The sequence below is a fragment of the Hemitrygon akajei genome, chromosome 6 (assembly GCF_048418815.1).
Source record: "Hemitrygon akajei chromosome 6, sHemAka1.3, whole genome shotgun sequence".
Classification (NCBI taxonomy): Eukaryota; Metazoa; Chordata; class Chondrichthyes; order Myliobatiformes; family Dasyatidae; genus Hemitrygon; species Hemitrygon akajei.
The window spans coordinates 18,111,380-18,135,347 of NC_133129.1; the positions used below are offsets into that span (position 1 = coordinate 18,111,380).

General features: G+C 44.7%; 1 protein-coding gene across 4 annotated transcripts in view; it reads left to right on the plus strand.

Moving 5' to 3' along the window:
* Positions 1-4,789, plus strand: part of LOC140728694 (uncharacterized) — a 40,902-nt gene extending 36,113 nt beyond the window's left edge. For 3 of the 4 annotated variants that reach the window (XM_073047656.1, XM_073047658.1, XM_073047659.1), the window contains 4 exons: positions 520-597; positions 1,713-1,790; positions 1,877-1,906; positions 3,293-4,789. In XM_073047656.1, coding sequence (XP_072903757.1) covers positions 520-597; positions 1,713-1,790; positions 1,877-1,906; positions 3,293-3,327 — 221 coding nt within the window. In that variant the 3' untranslated portion in view covers positions 3,328-4,789. The remainder of the gene's footprint in view (positions 1-519; positions 598-1,712; positions 1,791-1,876; positions 1,907-3,292) is intronic. The other variant, XM_073047657.1, reaches the window with a different exon arrangement.
* Positions 4,790-23,968: the final 19,179 nt, after the last annotated feature.

The window sequence follows — 23,968 nt, forward strand, 5'->3', positions numbered from 1 at the left end:
GAAAAAGCAAGTCCCATGGAACGAGGACCCAGAATAAACTCCAAAGGCCAAACTTCCTTCTGTCCTGTGACCATCCTGTGTTTTGTGACAGCACAAGACAACGGCAGTGTGTACGACAGCGTTCTCTTCAATCGCAGTGAGAGAGGTCAACATCAGTGCCTCATTTGCTGAGGAATTTTATCTAATTTGTATTCAGAACTTAAGCAGACGATCGACAGAACCTTTCAATTTTCATAAAGGTGCTGAAACAGATACCAGTCAGTGATTGAGAATATCGTATTTCCACTCAATGGCCACTTTATTAGGTACACCTGTACACCTGACTCAGTACTTTGATTTATGAAGGCTATCGTACAAAACTCTTTTGACAACACTATGTACCTGTGGACACCACTCTCCAAGGTCTTGTACAGTCTGTAGGTAGTTTAAAGCTCCATATAAATGTCAGCTGCGAGGTGTTGTAACATTTCTTGCTTTCAGACATTAGTCGATTCGGACTAATCACTCTCCTCCTTACAGAGCAGTCAGATTCCTTCACTTATGCCAGCATTCCGACAGAACCTGGGAAGGCAAGAAAACGTCAAACTGAAGATCAAGGTACAATCTCCATTTACCGTTCACTGTTTCTCAGACTGCCTGCTGACCATCGAATATTGAAAACCTAGATAGAGCGGAATTGCAGAGCATGTTTCTGAAAGTGGGGAAGTCTAGGACCAGAGGATACAGCCTCAGAATGGAGGGATGTCGTTATAGAACAGAGATGAGGAGGAATTTCTTTAGCCAGAGGGTGGTGAGGAATTCATTGCCACAGACGGATGTGGAAGCCAAGTTACTGGGTTTATTTAAAGCAGATGTTGATAAGGTCTTAATTAGTCAGGGTGTGAAAGATTATGCGGAGAAGGCAGGAGAATGGGGTTGAGAGGGAAAATAAATCAACCATGATGGAATGGTGGAGTAGACTCAATGGGCTGAATGGCCTAATTCTGCTCCTATGTTTTATGGTCTTATGTTTTCTTTTAACATTTTACCTTCACACTTAACCTATGACCTCTAGTTCTAGTCTCATAGAAACATAGAAATCTACAGCACATTACAGGCCCTTCAGCCCACAATGTTGTGCTGACCATGTAACCTACTCTAGAAACTGCCTACAATTTCCCTACAGCATACCCTCTATTTTTCGAAGCTCCATGTACCTATCTAAGAGTCTCTTAAAAGACCCTACTGTATCCACCTCTACCACCTTCACTGGCAGTGCATTCCACACACCCACCGCTTTCTGTCTGTGAAAACTTACCCCTGACATTTCCTCTGTACCTACTTCCAAGCACCTTAAGACTGTGCCCCCTCAGTGGGTTTTCTCACCCAACCTCAGTGGAAAAAGCCTGCTTGCATTTATCTTATTACTACCCCTCATAATTTCCCATCCCGCTATCAAATCTCCCTTCATTCCCCTACACTCCAGGGAATGAAGCTCCAACCTCTTTAATCTTTCCCTATAACTCAGGCCACCAAGTTCTGGCAGAATCCTTGTAAACTTTCTCTGCACTCTGCACTTTCAATCTTATTCATATCTTTTCTGTAGTTAGGTGACCAAATCTGCACACAATACTCCAAACTGGGCCTCACCAATGCCTTATACAGCTTCAACATAACACTGCAACTCCTGACTTTGATTTGCTGTCGATTCAGACGAATCCCTCTCCTTACAGAGCAGCCAGATTCCTGCACTTATGCCATTATTTTGATGAGAGGTGAGAAGGCAAGCAAACCACAAGCTGAAGATCAAGGTACAGTCTCCGCTTACCTTTCACCATTTCTTGGATGACTTCGAGGTCATCCTGCTGACTAACAGAAAGTTCTTCTTCAATTCCAGGTGGGCAGAAGCAGGAAGCTGGACCTCCAGGTGAGGCTTTCTCTCAAGGTATTCTTGAAAATGATCTCCTTCAACTGCTCCATTCACCCGTCCCTTCCGCTCACAGGGTGTGTGTCTGGCTGCCGCTGGGTCCTGCAGTCCACCTCACTGTGACCAGAGGGAAGGATTGGAGAAGCAGTGAAGAGTGGGAGAGGAGAGGGGGAGGAGAATGAAAGAGAGGGAGGGGGAAAGGGGAGAGAAGGTGAGGGAGTGGAAAGGGAATACAAGAGAGCAAAGAGGAGGGATGAAGGAGAAAGAGAAGGGGGTGAAGGAAGGGTAGAAGGGAAGTGGGAGAGAGAGAGGGACCGAGTGGGGAAGAGAGAGAGGGAGAGGTAGAGAGGGGAGAGGAAGGGGCTGAGTGTGGGAGAAAGGGGGTGAGAGCAGGGTGAAGGGAGAGAGAGGGAGAGAGCAAGGTAGGAAGGGAGAGAGTGGTGGAAGTGGGAGATGGATGGAGCAATGGAAGGAGAGAGGGAGGGGGAAGGGGGAAAATTGAGGGAGGAGGAATGAGGAGCAGGTGGGGGAGAGGGAGAATAAAAGGAAGGGGAGGGGGAATAAGGGGAGGGAAGTATACTTTGTATGCTCTTGTTGCACAGGTGAGGACACTAGCTGGGAGACAGTGGTGTACGAGACAGGAATAGGGAATGGTGAGCTGACTGCACAGGCCCTTTGAGTTTCCTGTTCATCAGAGAGGCCTGGCCAGTCTCCGACTCAGATTCATGTATTTATCACCCATACATCGAAACAGACAGTGAGATGTGTCATTTGCGTAAAGAACCAACACAACACAAGGATGTGCCGGGGGCAGTCCACAAGTGTCACCACAGGTTCTGGCACCAACATCGCACACCCACAATGTTCAGCAGAGCAACACAAACAACAAGAGAACAACAACCATGAAAAAAACAAGCACTACAAACAAACCCTTTCCTCCCTCTCACCCCACCCCCCCACACCGTCAGGCTTCCAACCCTGGGATAGACCACCTCCGGGCCTTCAGCTGCCAGTGGACTCACAGACATCAGGTCTTGGATTTCTAGACATGCCAACCCTGGGTCTTAACTTCTGGGCAGGCCAATTTCAGTCTTCAATCCTCAGTTTTCAATCCTCAGTCTTCAACCTTCAGTCTTCAATCTCTAGTCTTCAATCATCAGTCTTCAATCCTCAGTCTTCAACCTTCAGTCTTCAATCCTCAGTCTTCAATCTTCAGGCTTCAATCTCTAGTCTTCAATCCTCAATCTTCAATCTTCAGTCTTCAATCCTCAGTCTTCAATCCTCAGTCTTCCGTCTTCAATCTTCAGCCTTCAAATCTCAGTCTTCAATCCTCAGCCTTCAATCTTCCCTCACTGTCTGAACTAATATCTGATTTTTGTGTTTCAGAGGTGATCTATGCAGAGGTGGTGAAGAAACAGTAATCGGCAAGGACGACTGAACCCAGGGGGAGGAGGCTGCACCATTTCCATCCTTGATCCAGGAGAGACAGCATTCACTACTGACTCCTCCTGGCATGTCTATGCTTCTGAAATACAGTGTATTCTGGTTAATTGAGTCATTGGTTAATTGGGGCAGCCGCCTATTGGGATGACTCTTAAAAAACAAAAACTGTTTGAGAAAATAGACATGATTCCCTTCAGTTAATTGAGACACTCTGCTGCTTAATTGTGACAGGAGTTCGGAAACGGAGAATTTTAATCTTGGCACTGAGTAATGGAACTGATCATGAGTTTGTCTTCCACCATCAGGCCTTGAAACTGCCATCTCCAGTGATGGCATTCTCCACTCTCATCTTCGCTAGACCTCCCAGGAGATCACAAACGTGCCAGATCATTTAGTTGTCTCAAAGGTACATCCTCAAAGGACAACTGAAGTCTGCAATAGTTCGCTGTTCAGAAGTTTGTCTAGAAGAGTATCCAAGTGTTTAAAGGTTAATTTCATATCAGAATGTATACAGTATACAACCTGAAAATCCTACTCTTCACAGACATCCACAAAAGAAGAAACCCCATAGAATGAATGAGAGAAACATCGAAGCCCTGAATCCGCGCCCCCACTCTCCCCACACAAGCAGCAGCAAAACCGTTAACCACACCCCAACTGCCCACCCCCCACCATGCAAGCAACAGCAGAAACCCCTCAAAGAGACCTTGATCCAGAGTCCATCAAATCTGCAGTCCATAATCCAGCACATTGGTGTCTCAGAAAGGCTCAGAGAGGGAGAGAGATCACATCGGCAACAACGGGAGTGGAGACCAAAGCTCACCGGTCTGATTCTACAACCTTCCACATCGCTTCTCCAAGCACCACCCACCCATCTCGAGGACTGACAGGTTTTCATCCGCTCAAACAACAAAGGTGGGTTTTGCTCACAGTGTGGACAAAGGGGTGACCGGTGGAAAGCTATCAGTGTGTTTATCCCTCGTCTTGGTTGATAGCTTTACTGTGGGAAACTGGCACTCTCTTTAGTGTGGTCACAGTCGGTGACTTTAAAAAGTTTTGGGAGCAGGAGGATGACATGGAAGTTTCGATGACATCGGCACTGGGAAGACAAATCATCTCTCTCTCTCTCTCTCTCTCTCTCTCTCTCTCTCTCTCTCTCTCTCTCTCTCTCTCTCTCTCTCTCTCTCCCTCTCCCTCTCCCTCTCCCTCTCCCTCTCCCTCTCCCTCTCCCTCTCCCTCTCCCTCTCCCTCTCCCTCCTATTCAATTAAATACCCAGAATTGAAATGACTTCATACCTATACCATTGTAAGACTATCATTTCACCACCTAAGCTTGAAGAAATTTGGGAACTTCATTTACTCACTTACATATGCATTTACTCTGCTAAACTGTTTGCCTTATCTTGTTTTATATTATTTTACCACGTAGTTATTAATAAAATAGTGTTTATAATGGAAAACTCAGACTCCGGGTGTGTCCATTTCTGCTGGTCCTTTTTAACCTGTTACGTGGTACGTATCACCAGATTCTCTTTTTATTTAACAATAGAAGTTCTAACAGCTTGTTTATTTCTCACTGAGCTTCTCCTTCACCTTTTGCTGAATTTCTCAATCCTTGGGCTTTTATTTGGATCATCAAAAGGTGACTCCTTTGATGCTGAGCTTCCTTTAACTGGGTTACGGTGGCGCCAAAGCACCTGTTTCTATCTTGTAGTGCTCAGTGACTCTATGAAGCGAACTTCCAGGTGAGTTTGGGAGATAAATATGCCTTGTACAGTAACATGAAGGTATAGGTCTCACAAGGTTTGGATATGGCCCAAGTGCAGAGCAAAAGACACTGAATCAGATCGATAGTTCACAGACTTTAATGCAAACCGTGTTATTGGGAAAAGAAAACAGTAAACACTAGGCCAAACAGGACCATTAACTGAAACCCTCAAATGGAAAATGTAGCCTACACTGAGAATGAAAAGAACAATGAAGAATAACGCGAATGCTACCAGCCTTCAGAGTCAGTTGACTGGACAGTCCAATTTATCAGGCAAGGTGGAATGCAAGGAGGCATCCAATCATAGCTGTGTCCAAGTCTTGACAAATACTATGACAGAATAAATGGAGTGTGACGGGGTCCAGAAATGACCCTAGTTTGTGACCGTGTCCAGGATTAACCCTATGAACTGTGCTGCTATTAAGAGCAAGAGAGAGACATCCAATGCAATGAGAGAGAGAGAGAGGGACAGAGACTGATAGAAAGATTGATGTTATGGTTTCTCTACAAGCTTGTTTACCTTGCCACAAAGACACTTGCCTGCTTGTAAAACTCTTACAGAGAGAGGAGGACGAAGCAGGTTGATGGATAGCAGGTGTCCAACATGTGGAGATAAAAACCAGGTCTGCTGATACAGCCAGACACACGGTTTCAGATACTGAAGGAGTTTTTTGCACCCACAGGAAGGTGGGGTTTTGGAGTATCAATTCGGGGAAATGGATCAGTGGCTCTCGCAGTATGAAAAGGTGTGACCGGTGGGGAAGTATTTGTGTGTTCACCCTTGCCTGGATGATAATTCCATCACTGAAGAATGGTCACACATGTTATGGTCCTAGTCGGTGACTGCAACAGGGCTTCGGAAGACAATGGGAAGATCGACGGCATCAGCTCACCTCTCACCTCACTCTCTCTCTCTCCAACGTTACTCAAGTAACTACCTCGAACTGAACTGAACTCACTTCATCATCGTAAGACTATATCCATCCACCCCTAGGTTTGAAAGAGCGTAGTTTTGTTCCTATTTCCACACTCATGTAGGTATATATCATTGCTAACCTGTTTGATATATCTGCATTTATAGCACTGTATTTCCAAGTAGCTAATAAACACTATTAGTTAATAGCAATCCCAGACTCCAAAATATGTTTTCCATTTCTGCTGGTTCTTTAACCCGTCATGGGGTACGTAGCCAAATTGGGGGCTCTTCCGGGATTTGTACAACTGTGTGTGGGCTTGTTCAAATTGATTTGGAGGAAATCCCCTATTTGATTTCGTTGTGTGGAAAAACAGCATAAATGTATGTTGAGGGTTTTTTAGAAAGACCAGACCCTATGGGCTTAAAGAAAGCTAAAAAGGAAGTGTTGTGGGAAGTTGTTGATGCATTGAGACTGACAGAGGTCAAGAAGGGTACGACAAAGGCAGAAATTCAACGGAAAATAGCTGAGAATTATGTCCTGGCAAAGGAATTTGATGAGGAGGCATTAGAGGGCTTTCCTATAGGGAAAGGGGAAGTCCAGGTACATCTGGAACAGATGAGGCTAAAGGGGCTTAAGTTAGAGGCTGAAGAAGCAGAAAAGTAGAGAGAAGAAACAGAAAGACAGACAGTTCCAGAGAGAGAGAGAGAAATGGCAACGTGCAGAGCATGTGGCATACCGTGGGGTGAGGTTTAATATCAGTCAAGAATTAATTTGGTACCTCCATTTGAGGAAACAGAAATCGATAAGTACCTCCTGCACTTTGAAAAAGTGGCCGTAAATCAGCACTGGCCGAGAGATAAGTGGGCTGTGTTGTTACAATGTGTATTATGGGGAAGGCTCAACGAGCATATTTGGCGTTGTCCACAGCAGACGCAAATGATTATGATGAAGCGAAAGGTGCTATACTTAAGGGTTATGAGTTGGTTCTGGAGGAAGCAGTGGAACCAAACCTTTGTGGAGTTTGCCTATGAGAAATGTGTGTACTTTGATCATTGGTGCACTTCAGAAGAGATGAGTGAGGATGATGGCAAATTGAGGGTGTTGATATTGATTGAAGAATTTAAAAATTGTGTCCCTGACAACATAAGAACATACCTGAATGAGAAAGAGGCTAAGACCCTGTCAGAATCTGCTAAGTTAGCAGACAAGTATGCTTTAACCCACAAGGTAAAGTTTTTCCTGAACAACAGCTATCAAAAGGGTAACAGGGATAACAGAGATAGCCCACCGTCTAAGCCAGAAAGTAAGCTGGGGACTAGTGAAAAAGTTAAGGAGGAAGAGAAGCACTCGGGAGGAACATTCCCCAGTTTAACTTGTTTCCTTTGTGGGAAGCCTGGTCACGTAGCGTCTAGGTGTTTTGCTCAAAAAACAGATAAGGGAAAAGGAAAGGCGACAACCCCAAATGCCTGTATCAAGCTGGTTAAAGGAAGGAGGGGTCAGGCCAAGTTCAAGAAGGATGCGAGATTTATTTCGAATGGGTTTGTCTCTGTAAAGGAAGGGTTAACCCCGGTTCCAATGAGAATCTGGAGAGATACTGGAGCTTTTTAGTCATTAATCTTAAAGAGTGTTTTGGAATTTAGTGTTGAGATGGAGACTGGTGAAGTGAATGTTATCAAAGGTATTGGAAAAGGGACTGAGGCCGTACCTTTGCATAAGATAATTCTGAAGTGCAACTTGGTATCCAGACCAGTCACAATAGGGGTGCAATCTGAACTACCCATAGACAATGTTGATGTCTTACTGGGTAATGACCTTGCAGGTGGAGCTGTGTATCCAGCGGTTCAGCTAACAAGCAAGCCTGCTGCTGCTGAGGACCCGCCCATAGGTTCTGAAGTTTATCCTGCCTGCGCAGTAACTAGAAGCATGTTGAAAAAGGCTGCTGATACAAATGTTGATTTGTCCGAGACTTTCCTACCATCCCTGTATCAACAGGACTTAGAGGATAGTACGGCTAAGGAGAGTAAGGGGGATGAGACAGACTTGTTTTTATCGAGGAAAGAATTTATGGAGGAACAGAATAAAGATTCGGAAATTGTGGCTTTGAAAGAGACAGCTCTCTCTGAGGAGGAAATTCAGAATGAGTCAGTGGGATTTTACCTTAAAGATGGGGTGTTGATGAGGAAGTGGAGAACTGCTACGGTGCCTGCAAATGAGGATTGGGTGATTGTGCATCAAGTAATGGTTCCAAAGGTTTACAGGGCTGAAATTTTAAACCTGGCCCACAAGATGCCTTTATGGACATTTCGGAGTAAAGAAAACAGTACACAGGATTACGAGGGAGGTTTATTGGCCTAACATGAGGAAAGACATTGTCAATTTACTGCAGAAGGTGTCATACATGCCAGGTGGTGGGAAAACCTAATCAGGCCATCCCAAAGGCACCACTTCAGCCAATACCTGCTTTTAGTTAACCATTTTCCCAGGTCATAGTGGACTTTGTGGGCCCATTGCCAAAGACTGTAGCTGGTCATCAGTATGTGTTAACTGTTATGTGTGCTGCATTTGGGTTCCCTGAGGCTGTGCCTCTTAGAAACATTCAAGCAAAAACTGTGGTAAAGGCACTCATAAAGTTTTTCACACTGGTAGGTCTGCCTAAAGAGATTCAATCAGATCAGGGAAGTAACTTCACATCAAGAATATTCCAGTGGATAGTTTCTGAGCTGGGGGCTAATCAAATTATATCATCTGCCTACCACCTGGAGTCTCAAGTGGCTTTGGAGCGGTTTCATTCAACTATAAAAAAGATGATTAAAACCTACTGTCAGGAGAATGACAGAGACTGGGATGAGGCTATACACCTATTACTCTTTGCCGTGAGGGATACCATTCAGGTATCACTGGGGTTTAGTCCATTTGAGCTCGTTTTCAGCCATAGGCCAAAGAGACCTTTGACCTTGCTTAGGGAGCAGTGGTCTAACCTGACAGTGTGTGTCAGTGTGATAGATTATATTCTGAAATTCCGTGAGAGACTTAGTAGGGTATGCGACCTTGCAAAGAAGAATTTGCAAGACTCCCAAGTCAAAATGAAACATTGTTATGATAAGAGAGCTCCCCAGTAGGTGTTTGAAGTTGGAGATAAAGTTCTGGTTTTGTTTCCCTTGGTGACCAATCTCCTCCCAGCGAAATTTCATGGACCCTACGAGGTAATTAAGAAGATTGACTCTTTGAACTATGTTATCAGAACTCCTGATAGGAGAAAGCCTGGTCAATTAGTGCACATAAATATGCTAAAACCGTATTATGACTCTGAGATAGCACCAATCAGTACTGTCATGAAAACAAATGAGGTTGTGGAATCTGATAATGAGGGGCAAGATCATTTTAACAAGTTAAATATCATGCCAACCAGACTGGAGAATTCCATTATTTTGACCGACCTTACTGATAAAGTCTGTCATTTGGAGCCTGCACAGAGAATCGAATTGACAGAGTTAATTAACAGGCATAAGGATTTATTTCCAGATGTTCCGAGACAGTGCATGATTGCAGTGCATGATGTCATTGTAAATTCAGCCCAGCCCGTTAAACAACATCCCTACAGAATGAACTTAGAGAAAAGCAAGTTGGTGGAAAGGAAATTGAATACATGCTAGCAGCCAGTATCATTGGGTGATCTACCTCAGACTGGGCGGCGCACTTTGTTCTTGTTCCCAAACTGGACGGTAGCATGAGATTCTGTACCGACTACAGGAAAATAAATGCAGTAACCAAAACAGATGCTTATCCTATCCCGAGAGTAGATGATTGTATTGATACAGTGGGAAAGGCTAAGCACCTCACAAAAATTGACTTGCTGAAAGGATATTGTTGTGTTCCTTTGACCGAAAGGGCTAAAGAAATCTTAGCATTTGTCACACCTTCAGGGCTGTACGAATATAATGTTTTACCTTTCAGAATGAAAAATGCTCCAGGGACATTTCAAAGAATGATTGATTCGGTGATTAGAGGTTTGGAAAACACAGGGGCTTATATCGATGACTTAGTGGTCTGGAGTGACACGTGGGAAGAGCACATTGTGGCTGTGGCAAAATTGTTCAAACGGCTGTCCGAGGCAAATCTCACAGTGAATCTCACTAAAAGTGAATTTGGCCACGCCACTGTCACATATCTTGGGTATGTGGTAGGCCAGGGCCAACTGGCTCCTGTACAAGCAAAAGTACAAGCTATTGCTGAGGTTCCCATTCCAACTGGCAAGAAAGCTTTGAGAAGGTTTTTAGGAATGGTGGGGTATTACCGAAAGTTTTGTAAAACCTTTGCAGATATCGCTCTCCCCCAATAAAACTCCTGAGGAAGAGCGAGAGATTTGTATGGACTGACCTTTGCATGGAGGTGTTTGAATGACTAAAAACTATATTGTGTTATCATCCCGTGCTCAAAGCACCTGATTTTTCAAAACCATTCTCTGTAGCAACAGATTCTAGTGACAAGGTTGCTGGGGCAATATTGTTACAAAAAGATGTGGATGACATTGAACACCCAGTGGATTATTTCTCCAAGAAACTTAATGTGCACCAGAAAAATTATTCCACTGTTGAAAAGGAGTTAGAACCAATTATTCTGACTTTACAACATTTCGAAGTCTATATTTGTCCCACCCAGAAGCCACTGGTAGTTTACACAGATCATAATCCGTTGGTATTTCTGACTACTTTGAAGAATAAGAACACAAGGCTATTGAACTGGAGTCTGATGTTCCAAAAATATGACCTAAAAATAAGACATGTAAAAGGTACCAACAACATTTTAGCTGATTGTTTATCTAGATGTTAAATTCGAAATTGTACACTTCTTACTCTGTTATCTGTTGATTATATATGTGTGGTTTCAAACCCTGTAATGTACATTTAAACTTTAAAAAAATTTCCTTCATAAAAATTTTCTTAAAAGGAAGGGGGGCGTAGCGGGGTCCAGAAATGACCCTAGTTTGTGACAGGGTCCAGGATTGACCCTATGAACTGTGCTGCTATTAAGAAAGAGAGGGAGACATCCAACACAGTGAGAGAGAGAGAGAGAGAGAGAGAGAGAGAGAGAGATGATTTGTCTTCCCAGTGCCGATGTCATCGAAACTTCCATGTCATCCTCCTGCTCCCGAAACTTTTTAAAGTCACCGACTGTGACCACACTAAAGAGAGTGCCAGTTTCCCACAGTAAAGCTATCAACCAAGACGAGGGATAAACACACTGATAGCTTTCCACCGGTCACCCCTTTGTCCACACTGTGAGCAAAACCCACCTTTGTTGTGGGCACACAAAGCTCAGCCACAGTCAGTGTCTTCCTTGTGTCTCTGGTGTGTCTGATTACAAAGCCAGTTGACCTTGTATATATTCCACAAGTGCTGAACACCAGCTGTCCATCATATAGTTCCACCTTGCTGTTTCCAAGACAACTCAAAGGCTTTTGTTGCTCTCTCTCGCTGAAATAGAACACATGCTTTCTGCTCTCTCTCTTTTTAAAGGAATAGTCCATATTGGATAATCCTTCAGATCTCGTCACACTGGCTTCCAACAGATGGAGAGAGGAGAAATTGCATGGGGGGGGGGAGTGGAAAGCCCTCACTGTCCTCAGAGCCCTATCTTCCTTTGCAAGATCAGAGGGAGATGTTGACTGAAGGGTATCATGTTAGGGTCCGGTCCAGAGCCCGCCTTCCGGGTCTTGCTCCGGTTCGCAGACTCCGGACTCCGGGCCTTGCAGCTAGCCCTCCTGTCACACGGAACCATTGGATCACCTTGGCTTAACGAGGTACACCTGTCGCCTATTAGGGGGCAGGTGTTTAGAAGGGGCTCGGGGACTGAGCCGAGTTGGGGGGTCATCCTGCTCCCAAGCTGGTTTAACCCATTCTGTACCTGGTCCGTCGGCTCTGAATCCCGCTCTGTACCTGGTCTGCCGGCTCTGAATCCTGCTCTGTACCTGGTCCGCCGGCTCCGAATCCCGCTCCGCACCTGGTGCGCCGGCTCCGAATCCCGCTCCGCACCTGTTTCGCCGGCTCCGAATCCCGCTCCGCACCTGGTGCGCCGGCTCCGAATCCCGCTCCGCACCTGGTGCGCCGGCTCCGAATCCCGCTCCGCACCTGTTTCGCCTGCTCAGGATCCGGTTCTGCTCTGGTTGCCGGCCTGCTCTGTATCTGTTCTGTCCAGTTGGTCTTGTTCCCCTGCATCTCTCATGTGCACTGGTCCCGCTGTTCCGCCTTATTCGCCTTGCCCATGCTGTCACGTTGTCGGTTGCCTTTCCCAATTTACCGGTGTATCACAGTAGTCCTGCTGCTCACCCTGAACCCAGGTCACTTCTGTTCCCTCACCTCACCCGGGTAAGCCAGGCCAACGCCGTTACCCCTCGGGTGGTCCTGTCCCTTCCTGTCCCTTGTCCCCATTGGGTAAGCCAGGCCATTGCCATTACCCTATGGGTGGTTCTGCCCCTTCCTGCCCCTAGCCTCCATTGGGGAAGGAAGGCCGTCTGCCATTGTCTAGCAGAGGGACTCCATCCCTTTCTACCCCTCACCTCAGATGGGTTGTTCCCCACACCTGCCCAGGTGTCCGTACCTGTCCCAGGCCTCCGTGTCTCCGCCTGGGAGGCAGTCTTGCCCAGGATGCGGCCCGCCTTGAGGACTCCTACCCTTTCCTCCCCTCGTTCCGATGGGTTGTGCCCCACACCTGCCCAGGTGTCTGTGCCATCTCTAGGCCGTGCTTCTGTCTGGGAGGCGGCCCTCCCTGGGATCCACGCGGCCCGCCCTGAGGACTCCGACCCTTTCCACCCATTGCTCCCTATGGGTTGTGCCCGCACCTGCCCAGGGTTCTGTGTCTTGCCCGGGCCTTAATGATCCTGCCTGGGAGGCGGCCCTGCCCAGGAGTTATGTGCCTGAACTCTGGGATCCTCCTGCCCCGCCTGAACTCTGGGATCCTCCTGCCCCGCCTGAACTCTGGGATCCTCCTGTCTGTCACGAACTCTGGGATCCTCCTGGCCCGCCTGAACTCTGGGATCCTCCTGGCCCGCCTGAACTCTGGGATCCTCCTGTCTGTCATGAACTCTGGGATCCTCCTGTCTGTCACAAACTCTGGGATCCTCCTGCCTCGCCTGAACTCTGGGATCCTCCTGTCTGTCACGAACTCTGGGATCCTCCTGCCCCGCCTGAACTCTGGGATCCTCCTGCCCCGCCTGAACTCTGGGATCCTGCTCTGCCTGCCTGACCTCCGGGATCCAGCCCCGCCTGCATTACCCCTTGCTTGCCATGGCATCCCCATCCTGTCCTACCCCTAGTACTTCAGTGCCTGCGTCCTGCATTTGGGTCCATTCTATGTCCGCTCCTGACATGTCAACATAGAACTTAGAACATAGAATAGCATAGGCCCTGGATCCCATGTTCTGAATAAGGCTACTGTGTGCATCGTTCCCTTCTGTTAGCGGCTCCTTGGTAAGTGAAACAGCGCTTGCATGCAAGTTTCCGACAATGTCTGTGCACGGGCTGAGAAGTGGCAAGTGATGCATTCACAACGCTACTGTCAGACACGAGATTCTGCTGACGCTGAAACCAGAGCAACACAGACAAAATGCCAGAGGAACTCAGCAGGTCAGGCAGCATCTGTGGAAATGAATAATAGTCAATGTTTCGAGCTGAGGCCCTTCTTCAGCTCTGAGAAGAAAGGGGAAGAAGATGCCAGAATAAGAACGTGGGGGGAGGGGAAGTAGGCCATGCCAGAAGGTGATAGGTGAAGCCAGGTGGGTGGGGGCAGGGGTGAAGTAAGAAGATGGGAGAAGATATTACTATATAACCATATAACAATTACAGCACAGAATCAGGCCATCTCAGCCCTTCTAGTTCGTGCCAAACGCTTACTCTTACCTAGTCCCACCTACCTGCACTCAGCCCATAACCCTCCATTCCTTTCCTGTCCATATACCTATCCAATTTTTTTTAAATGACAAAATTGAACCTGCCTCTACCACTTCCACTGGAAGCTTGTTCCACACAACTACCACTCTCTGAGTAAAGAAGTTCCCTCTCGTGTTATCCCTAAACTTTTGCCTCTCAACTCATGTCCTCTTATTTGAATCTCCCCTACTCTCAATGGAAAAAGCCTATCCACATTAACCCTATCTATCCCCCTCATAATTTAAAATACCTCTATCAAGTCCCCCCTCAACCTTCTATGCTCCAAAGAATAAAGACCTAACTTGTTCAACCTTCCTCTGTAACTTAGGCACTGAAACCCAGGTAACATTTTAGTAAATCTCCTCTGTACTCTCTAATTTTTGATATCTTTCCTATAATTCAGTGACCAGAACTGTACATAATACTCCAAATTTGGCCTCACCAATGCTTTGTACAATTTTAACATTACATCCCAACTCCTATACTCAATGATCTGAGTTATAAAGGCCAGCATACCAAAAGCTTTCTTCACCACCTTACCCACATGAGATTCCACCTTCAGGAAACTATGCACAATTATTCCTAGATCACTCTGTTCTACTGCTTTCCTCAATGCCCTACTATTTACCATGTATGTCCTATTTTGATTAGTCCTACCAAAATGTAGCACCTCACACTTATCAGCATTAAAGTCCATCTGCCATCTTTCAGCCAACTCTTCTAACTGGCCTAAATCTCTCTGCAAGCTTTGAAAACCTACTTCATTATCCACAACGCCACCTAGCTTAGTATCATTTGCATACTTACTAATCTAATTTACCACCCCATCATCCAGATCATTAATGTATATGACAAACAACATTGGACGCACTAGTCACCAGCCACCAACCTGACAAACAGTTACCCACCACTACTCTCTGGCATCTCCCATCCAGCCACTGTTAAATCCATTTTACAACTTCAATATTAATACCAAATGATTGAACCTTCCTAACTAACCTTCCGTGTGGAACCTTGTCAAAGGCCTTACTGAAGTCCATATAGACAAAATCCACTGCTTTACCCTTGTCAACTTTCCTAGTAATCTCTTCAAAAAATTCAATAAGATTTGTCAAATATGACCTTCCATGCACAAATCCATGTTGACTGCTCCTAATCAGACCCTGTCTACCCAGATAATGATATATACCATCTCTAAGAATACTTTCCATTAATTTACCCACCACTGACGTCAAACTTACAGGCCAATAATTGCTAGGTTTACTCTTAGAAACCCTTTTAAACAAAAGAACCACATGAGCAATATGCTAATCCTCCGGGACCATCCTCATTTATAATGACATTTGAAATATTTCTGTCAGACCCGCTGCCATTTCACACTAACTTCCCTCAAGGTCCAAGGGAATATCCTGTCAGGACCATGCACTTTTATATTCTTTAAAAGCTCTAGTACTTCCTCTTCTTTAATCATCATAGTTTCCATAACTATGCTACTTGTTTCCCTTACCTTACACAATTCAATATCCTTCTCCTTAGTGAATACTGTTGAAAAGAAATTGTTCAAAATCTCCCCCATCTCTTTTGGCTCCACACATAGCTGTCCACTCTGATTCTCTAAGGGACCAATTTTATCCCTCACTATCCTTTTGCTATTAATATAACTGTAGAAACCCTTCGGATTTATTTTCACCTTACTTGCCAAAGCAACCTTATATCTTCTTTCAGCTTTTCTAATTTCTTTCTTAAGATTCTTTTTACATTCTTTATATTCCTTGAACACCTCATTTACTCCATGCTGCCTATATTTATTGTAGATCTCTCTCTTTTTCCAAACCAAGTTTCCAATATCCCTTGAAAACCATGACTCTCTCAAACTTTTAACCTTTCCTTTCAATCTAACAGGAACATAAAGATTCTGTACCCTCAAAGTTTCACCTTCAAATGACTTCTATTTCTCTACTACCTCCTTCCCATAAAACAAATTGTCCCAATCCGCTCCTTCTAAACCCTTTCGCATCTCCTCAAAGTTAGACTTTCTCCAATCAAAAATCTCAACAATGGGTCCAGTCCTATCCTTCATAAATATATTGAAACTAATAGCATTGTGATCACTGGACCCGAAGTGCTCCCCAACACATACCTCCATCACCTGACCTATCTCGTTCCCTAACAGGAGATCAAACACTGCCCCTTCTCTTTTTGGTACCGCTATGTATTGCTGCAAAAACTATCCTGCACACATTTTACAAACTCCAAACAATCCAGCCCTTTTACAGAATGAGCTTCCCAGTCTATGTGTGGAAAATTAAAATCTCCCACAATCACAACCTTGTGCTTACTACAAATATTTGCTATCTCCTTACAAATTTGCTCCTACAATCCTTGCTCCCCATTAGGTGGTCTATAATACACCCCTATAAGTGTTACTACACCTTTCCCATTCCTCAATTCCACCCAGATCGCATCCCTACACGAGCCCTCTAATCTATCCTGCCAAAGCACCGCTGTAATATTTTCTCAGACAAGCAATGCAACACCTCCTCTCTTGCCCTTCCGATTCTATCACACCTGAAGGAACAAAATCCAGGAGTATTTATTTGCCAAACACACCCCTCCTGCAACCATGTTTCACTTATAGCTACAACATCATATTTCCAGGTACCAATCCATGCTCTAAGCTCATCCACCTTTCTTACAATGCTTCTAGCATTAAAGTAGATGCATTTAAGAAACTCTCCACCTCTTCCTCTCTGTTATCCGTAATGGTGCAAACAACTTTATTATTTTTTCTTCTTTCTCCCCTACATCTTTGGTCTGAGCGCTCCCCTTCTCTATCACCTGCCTATCCTCCCTCACACACTGTCTACTAGATTTCTCTATTTGTGAACTAAACTCCTCTCCCCTAGTCTCTTCAAATTGATTCCCACCCCCAACCATTCTAGTTTAAAGTCTCCCAAATAGCCTTAGCAAATCTCCCCACCAGGATATTGGTCCCCCTAGGATTCAAGTGTAACCTGTCCTTTTGTACAGGTCACGCCTGCCCCAAAAGAGGTCTGAATGATCCAGGAACTTGAATCCCTGCCCCCTACTCCAATCCCTCAGCCACGCATTGATCTTCCACCTCATTGCATTCCTACTGTCACTGTCACGTGGCACAGGCAGTATTCCCGAGATTACTACCTAAGACAGTTTCTTCTCAACTGCCTCTATTCTCCTTTCAGGACCTCTTCCCTTTTCCTACCTATGTCATTGGTACCTATATGCACCACGACCTCTGGCTCCTCATCCTCCAACTTCAGGATATGTTGGACACGATCAGAAACATCCCGGACCCTGGCACCAGGTGGCCAAACTACCATCCGGATCTCCTGATCGCATCCACAGAATCGCCTATCTGACCCCGTGACTATCGAGTCCCCTATTACTACAGCCTTCCTCTTCCTTTCCCTACCCTTCTGAGCTACCAGGCTGGACTCTGTACCGGAGGCACGGCCACTGTTGCTTCCCCCAGGTAGGTGGTCCCCTCCCCCAACAGTACTCAAACAGGAGCACTTATTGTCAAGGGGTACAGCCATTGGGGTACTCTCTAGTACCTGACTCTTCCCCTTCCCCCTCCTAACTGTGACCAACCCGCCTGCCTCCCATGGCCCCGGTGTGACCACCTGCCTGTAACTCAACTCCTCACTCTTCCTGACCAGATGAAGGTCATCGAGCTGCAGCTCCAGTTCCCTAACACGGTCCCTTAGGAGCTGCAGCTCGACACACCTGGCACAGATGTGGACGTCCGGGGGGCTAGGAGACTCCAGGACCTCCCACGTCCGACACTGGGAACAACAAGCTGCCCTCAAGCTCTTACTTCCCCCTTTCCTCAAATAAAAGGAAAAACTGAAACCTAAACCTACCTTGCCTCACCCGTTCAGCCCTTAAGCCTACACTCTGCTCCCGGCTCACTCCGCTGCCCGCTGTTTAAGGCTGTGTCCTTTTAAAATCTTCCCCGCTGACGTCACACGACTGCGCTGTCCCGCCTCTCTTAAGTCCAATGAGAAGAAGAAAAAATGGCTCCCACCGCACTCCCGTTCTGATCCCCTGACTTGCTTCTCCAAAAGGTAGAATAATAGGTGAATCCAGGTGGGGAGGAAGAAATCCTACAGGTGAGGAGAGCGGACCATAGGAGAAAGGGAAGGATTATAGTTTGGTGAAGAGAAGAGGGAAGAAGCCACAGTGGGGAATAGAAGAAGAGGGAAGTGGGAGGGAAAATTATCTGAAGGAGATATCAATATCTGTGCCAACAGCTTGGAGGCTACTTAGACAGAATATGAGATGTTGCTCCTCCACCCTGACTGTGGGCTCCATTAGAAATGAGGAGTCAACTGTCAGATGACAGTCATCTCTAACAAGAGAAAGTCCAAGCAGAACCAATGCCAATCAGGGGTACCTATCTCAGGATAGTGGGCAAGGGAATGGCAGATGGAATTTAACAAGGGGATGATGATTCAGGGCATTTTGATCCCATGTCAGATTGGGGGGAGAAAGTGTTGGTATTTGTTTCCTATTGTCACATGCACTGATATACAGTGAAAGCTTCTCTTTCACACTGTTCATACAGATTAGTTCATTACACAGTGATTGAGGTAGAACAAGGCAAAACAATAACAATGCAGAAAGTATAAAAGCTACTGGAGGGGAGGGGGCAGGGGGAGTTCATACAGTAGTATAGTGGTTAGCATAGCAGTATTACACTACCAGTTATCTGGGATCATTTGGGCTGCTCTCTGCAAGGAGTTCTCCCCATTAGTGTGTTTTGTAGCTCCAAAACATAAAACTAATTGAAAGGAAAACAAGAGAGCCAGGAATACAAGTCTAACTTTGGTTTTCACTTTAAGCGAGGTGCACATGACGTGATGTCTTGATGACGTATGCCATTCACGTACTTTTACCTATAAACAATAATGAATTCTTTAAATAACAAAGAATGCTTAATCATACAATATATGCACAATGTTACTGAAACTCTAAATACACAATTCTTGTGTGCTTCCTTGGGCGCTCCGGTTTCCTCCCAAAATTCTGAAGATTTACAGGTCAGTAGGTTAATTAGTCACATGGGTGTAACAGGCCACATGAGCTTGTAGGGCAGGAGGTTCATGATACCGTGCCGTATCTGAAAATAAATTTTATAAAGTGATATCATCTTCAGTGTAAGAGAGGTCTGTTCAAGAGTTTGGTAACAGTGGGCTGTCCTTGAGCCTGTGGTATGTGCTTTCAGACCTTTGTATTTTCTTCTCGATGGGCAAGGGGAGAATAGGGAATGGCCTGGGTGGGTGGTGTTTTACTGAGGTAGCAGAGAGTGTGGATGGAGTCAAATGAGGGGAGGCTGGTTTGTGTCTTAAACTGGGTTGTCCAAAGCTATCGGCAACTCCTGCAGTCAAATAGAATATGAGGGACAGGAGGGATAAGAGGCCATTCAGCCCATCTCATTTTCTCTGTCACTCCACTGAGAACACAGACTATCTTTTTACCTCAGTGATAACTTTACTGCACTAACTCCATCTCTCATAAGCTATAACATCAACAATCTATCAAAGCCCCTCAGTGCTGGAGGGACTCGGCAGGTCAGGTGAGAGGGAAGTTGGTTCCCTGTTCTCACCTATAACCCTTCCTTCCTTCACTTTCTTAGTCCGGCTTTGTCCCCCTTTCTTTCCAGTTCTATTAGAGGATTTCACCCCCTCCTTTCCAGTACTGAGACTTCAACTGTTTATTCATTTCCACAGATGCTGCCCAACCTGCTGAGCATTTTGTGTGTTGCTCTGGATTTCCAGCATGTGTAGGCTGGTATGGCATGGCTGTGTTGGCACGGTAGGGTCAGCCTGGTAGGATTGGCACAGAAGAATTGGCACAGTAGGGTTGTCACTGTAGGGTCAGCATGGTAGTGTAGTGGTTAGCAGATCACTGGCAATCATGGTTCAATTCCCACCACAGTTTTTACGTTCCCCCTGTGGGTTTCCTCTGGCTGTTTCAGTTTCCTTCCACATTCTAAAGATGCTGGGGTTATTAGGTTAATTGGTCTCATGGTGTAATTGGGGGCGTGAGCTGGTTAGGCCAGAAGGTCCGGTTATCGTGCTGTGTCTATGAGTTACAAAATAACACAATTCTCCTGTGTCTATTAATCCCTGTCTTTCACACACCGAGTAGCTGGGCCTCCGAACCTCTCAGTTAGTCACTCCCCTGTGGGTAAAGACATTATTGACTCTTCATTCTGTAAGAGGTGTGGGAATTGTGTACAGAATTATTCCCAGCCACCAACTCTCCAACTCAGCACAATCCCACACACACAGGAGAAAGTGGCAGGATGATCCGGGAGTGAAAGGGTTCATGACTTTGGGCCTGTATTGGCTGGACAGTTTAGAAGAAAGAGGAGGGGATCTCATTGAAACCTATCGGCCAAGGTAGAGTGAGTATAGGGAACATGTTTCCTATCGTGGGGAGTCTACAACCAGAGAGCACAGCTTCGGAATACATGGACATCCATTTGTAGCAGAGATTAGGAGGAATTCCTTTAGCCAGAGGATGGTGAATCTGTGGAATTCATTGTCCTGAATGGCTGTGGAGGTCAAGTTATTGGACATATTCACTGCAGAGATTGATAGGTTTTTAATTGGTCAGAAGATTAATGGTTTTGGGGAGAAGGCATATGGGGGGTTGGGGTTTGCGAGTTTTTGTTTCTTTTTCATTTTGTGCAGGGGGGTTGATTTCTTTCTATCAACAACTTCTATGGTTTTCTGTATTTTACAGCTATCTGGAGAAGACAGGTCTCAAAGTTGTATTCTGCCCACATACTTTTAACTTATGAGCAATTCCCAACGGCTCATCCCTCTTAGCATCATCCAGCGCCTCAGAGGTTGGTTCTGCCACAAACCTATTAACCTCAACCTCCATTTCTGCTGATATTCCACTCATGCAACTGAGAAGGTATTCCCTCCAATCAGATCAACTATTGAATCAAGCCCCCAAAAATTTCCAGAATGGCTCCCATGAATTTGTTCATATCCCGGACGAGCCCCCAATTTTCTTTACGTGCCCGTAACGGGTTATAAAGGAACAGCAGAAATGGGCACACCTGGAGTCTGAGTCTTCCATTATAAACACTATTTTATTAGTAACAACGTTGAGAAAGTATTATAAAACAAGATAAGGCAAACATGTCATCAGAATATATGCATATATAAGTGAGTAAATAATATTCCCAAACTTCTTCAGGCTTAGGCGGTGAAATGATACAGTCTTACAATGGTATAGGTATGAAGGAAGTTCAGTTCTGGATATTGAATTGAGTAGATTGGAGGGAGAGAGAGAGAGATGTGCTGATGCGTTTGAATCTTCCCGTCCGTCATCCGGCTCCCGAAACTTATTAAATCACCAACTGTGACCACACAAAAGAGAGTACCAGTTTCCCACGGTAAAGCTATCAACCCAGGCGAGGGTTAAACACACCAATAGCTTTCCACCAGTCACCCCTTTGTCCACACTGTGAGCAAAACCCCCACCTATGTCGTGGGCACACAAAGCTCAACCAGTGTCAGTGTCCTCCTTGTGTCTTTGGTGTGTCTGATTACAAAGCCAATTGACCGTGTATATATTCCACAAGTGCTGAACACCAGCTGTCCATCATATAGTTCCGCCTTGCTGTTTCCAAGACAACTCACAGGCTTTCGTTGATCTCTCTCTCTCGCTGAAATAGCACACACGCTTTCTGCTCTCTCTCTCTTTTTAAAGGAATAGTCCATATTGGATAATCCTTCAGATCTCGTCACACCTCCCTCCGTTTAAGAAAACCTTTGATCAGGGAGCAAAGTTTTTGTCTTAACTATCGATTATACAGCTTAAAGCAATACATGTATAATTATCAGGTAACATAGCAAAGCTTATGCAAACTTAAACTTAACATCTAGACAAACAGTCTGCTATAATGTTGTCAGTACCTTTCATGTTTTATTTGCATATCATATTCTTGCAAGATCAGACTCCAGTTAAGTAACCTTCTCTTCTTATCCTTCATTTTACTCAGAAACACTAATGGATTATGGACAGTGTAAACTACAAGTGGCTTCTGTGTAGGACATATATAGACAGCAAAATGTTTTAATGCTAAAATGAGTGATAAGAATTCCTTTTCAATAGTGGTGTAATTTTTCTGGTGTGCATTAAATTTCTTTGAGAAATAAGCTACTGGATGTTCAATTTCATCATCATCCTTTTGCAAAAATACTGCCCCGGCAGCTTCAGCACTAGCGTCTACCACAATTGAAAATGTTTTATTGAAATCAGGTGCTTTGAGCAAAGGATGATAACACAGAATGGTTTTCAGGCGTTCAAATGCCTCCTGGCAAAGGTCACTCCATACAAGTCTTTCACTCTTCCCGAGGAATTTCGTTAGGGGGAGAGCGATGTCTGCGAAGTTCTTACAAAACTTACAGTAATACCGGGGATGTCACGTGATGACGTAGGATCGAGATGTGGAAATCCAGCTCTCCCATAAAAAAACAGTAAAATAACGTTTAAGTGAAGAAACGTTAGTAAATACTTTATAAAAATTACTTATAAACTACTCAGGATTGTCTTTAGATATGTCTCCTAAACAGAAACAGAAGAAAACTACTACTTTGAAGACAGCACGAACTGGAAAGGAAACAAGGCCGACCATTATGACGGAGCCTCGTACTCAGGTTGGACCTCTTCTTGGCGAGGTGCACTACGCCTCCGGCGGTGTAGAACAGGAAACTGCGGCAATGTCAATAGTCTCTAAGAAGGAGCAACGGGAACTGCACATGCGTGAAGAAATGGGCATGCGCAAACAGGAGCAAATCAAACTACAAATCCCAGCTATGATTGAAAGTGAAAGTGAATCGAGGTGGAGTCGGATTCTCTGGACAACACAGATGAAGATGAGGAAGGAAAAGAAGAAGAACAGCTTGAAGAGGTTGGAAGTGGAAGATTTCCTGGAGACATAAGAAAAGCCTTGGTGCAAATAATGCATGAATTAAAAGAATTAAAAACATTAAAAGTAATAAAAACAGATATTAAAAATATGAAGATTATGTTTGCTAAAGTTGTGAAAAAACAGGAGAAATGGATAAGAAATTTAAAAAGTTGGAAGAAATAATGGAGACACCATTGATAGAGTGAACAAAATGGATGACAATATCCTTGCCTGGACATCAGAAAGAAAATGGTTGTTGGAAAAAGTGGACGTGCTTGAAAATTTTAGCAGATGAAATAATATTAAGATTGTTGGTCTTAAAGAAGGTACAGAGGGAGAAGATCCAATAAAAATTTTTCAAAAATGGATCCCAGAAAATTTGGAAATAGAAGAGGGAAATCAGTTAATTGAAATCGAAAGGGCTCATAGATTCTTAAGACCAAAATCTCAACATGATCAAAACCAACCTTGATAAAATGCTTAAGATATCAAGATAAAGGAATGATCCTGAAGGCGGCTGCCCAATGTGCCAGAAAGAGAAACGGGCCATTGATGATAGAAGGGAAAACAGTTCTTTTCTATCCTGACATAAGTTATGACCTTTTGAAGAGAAAGAAGGAATTTAACCCAGTGAAAAAAGTCTCATGGGAAAAGGGTTAGAAATTTATACTGCGCCACCCGGCAACACTGATAATTTTTTTGGATGATGAAAAAAGAAGAATTTTTACTGATTATCGGAAAGCGGAGGAGTTTGCACAAGAACTCCCAAATATTCGCTAGATACAGCGAAGAATTTATGGAAGTGAAATGGATTAAAGATGAAGACTGAGTTAGTGAATGGAATTGATGGATATTTAGGGACAGAAGAATATATAAATATACTCTTAATTATATGATAGAAGGGGAGAAAGGTAAAAATTTGAGGAATATTAATCGGGAGTAGTGGTATTTTTTCTTCTCTTACATATACCTTTTTTCATTATTGGGGGAGCTGGGGGAACTTCTGATTGATTGCTATGGGATTCACGTGTG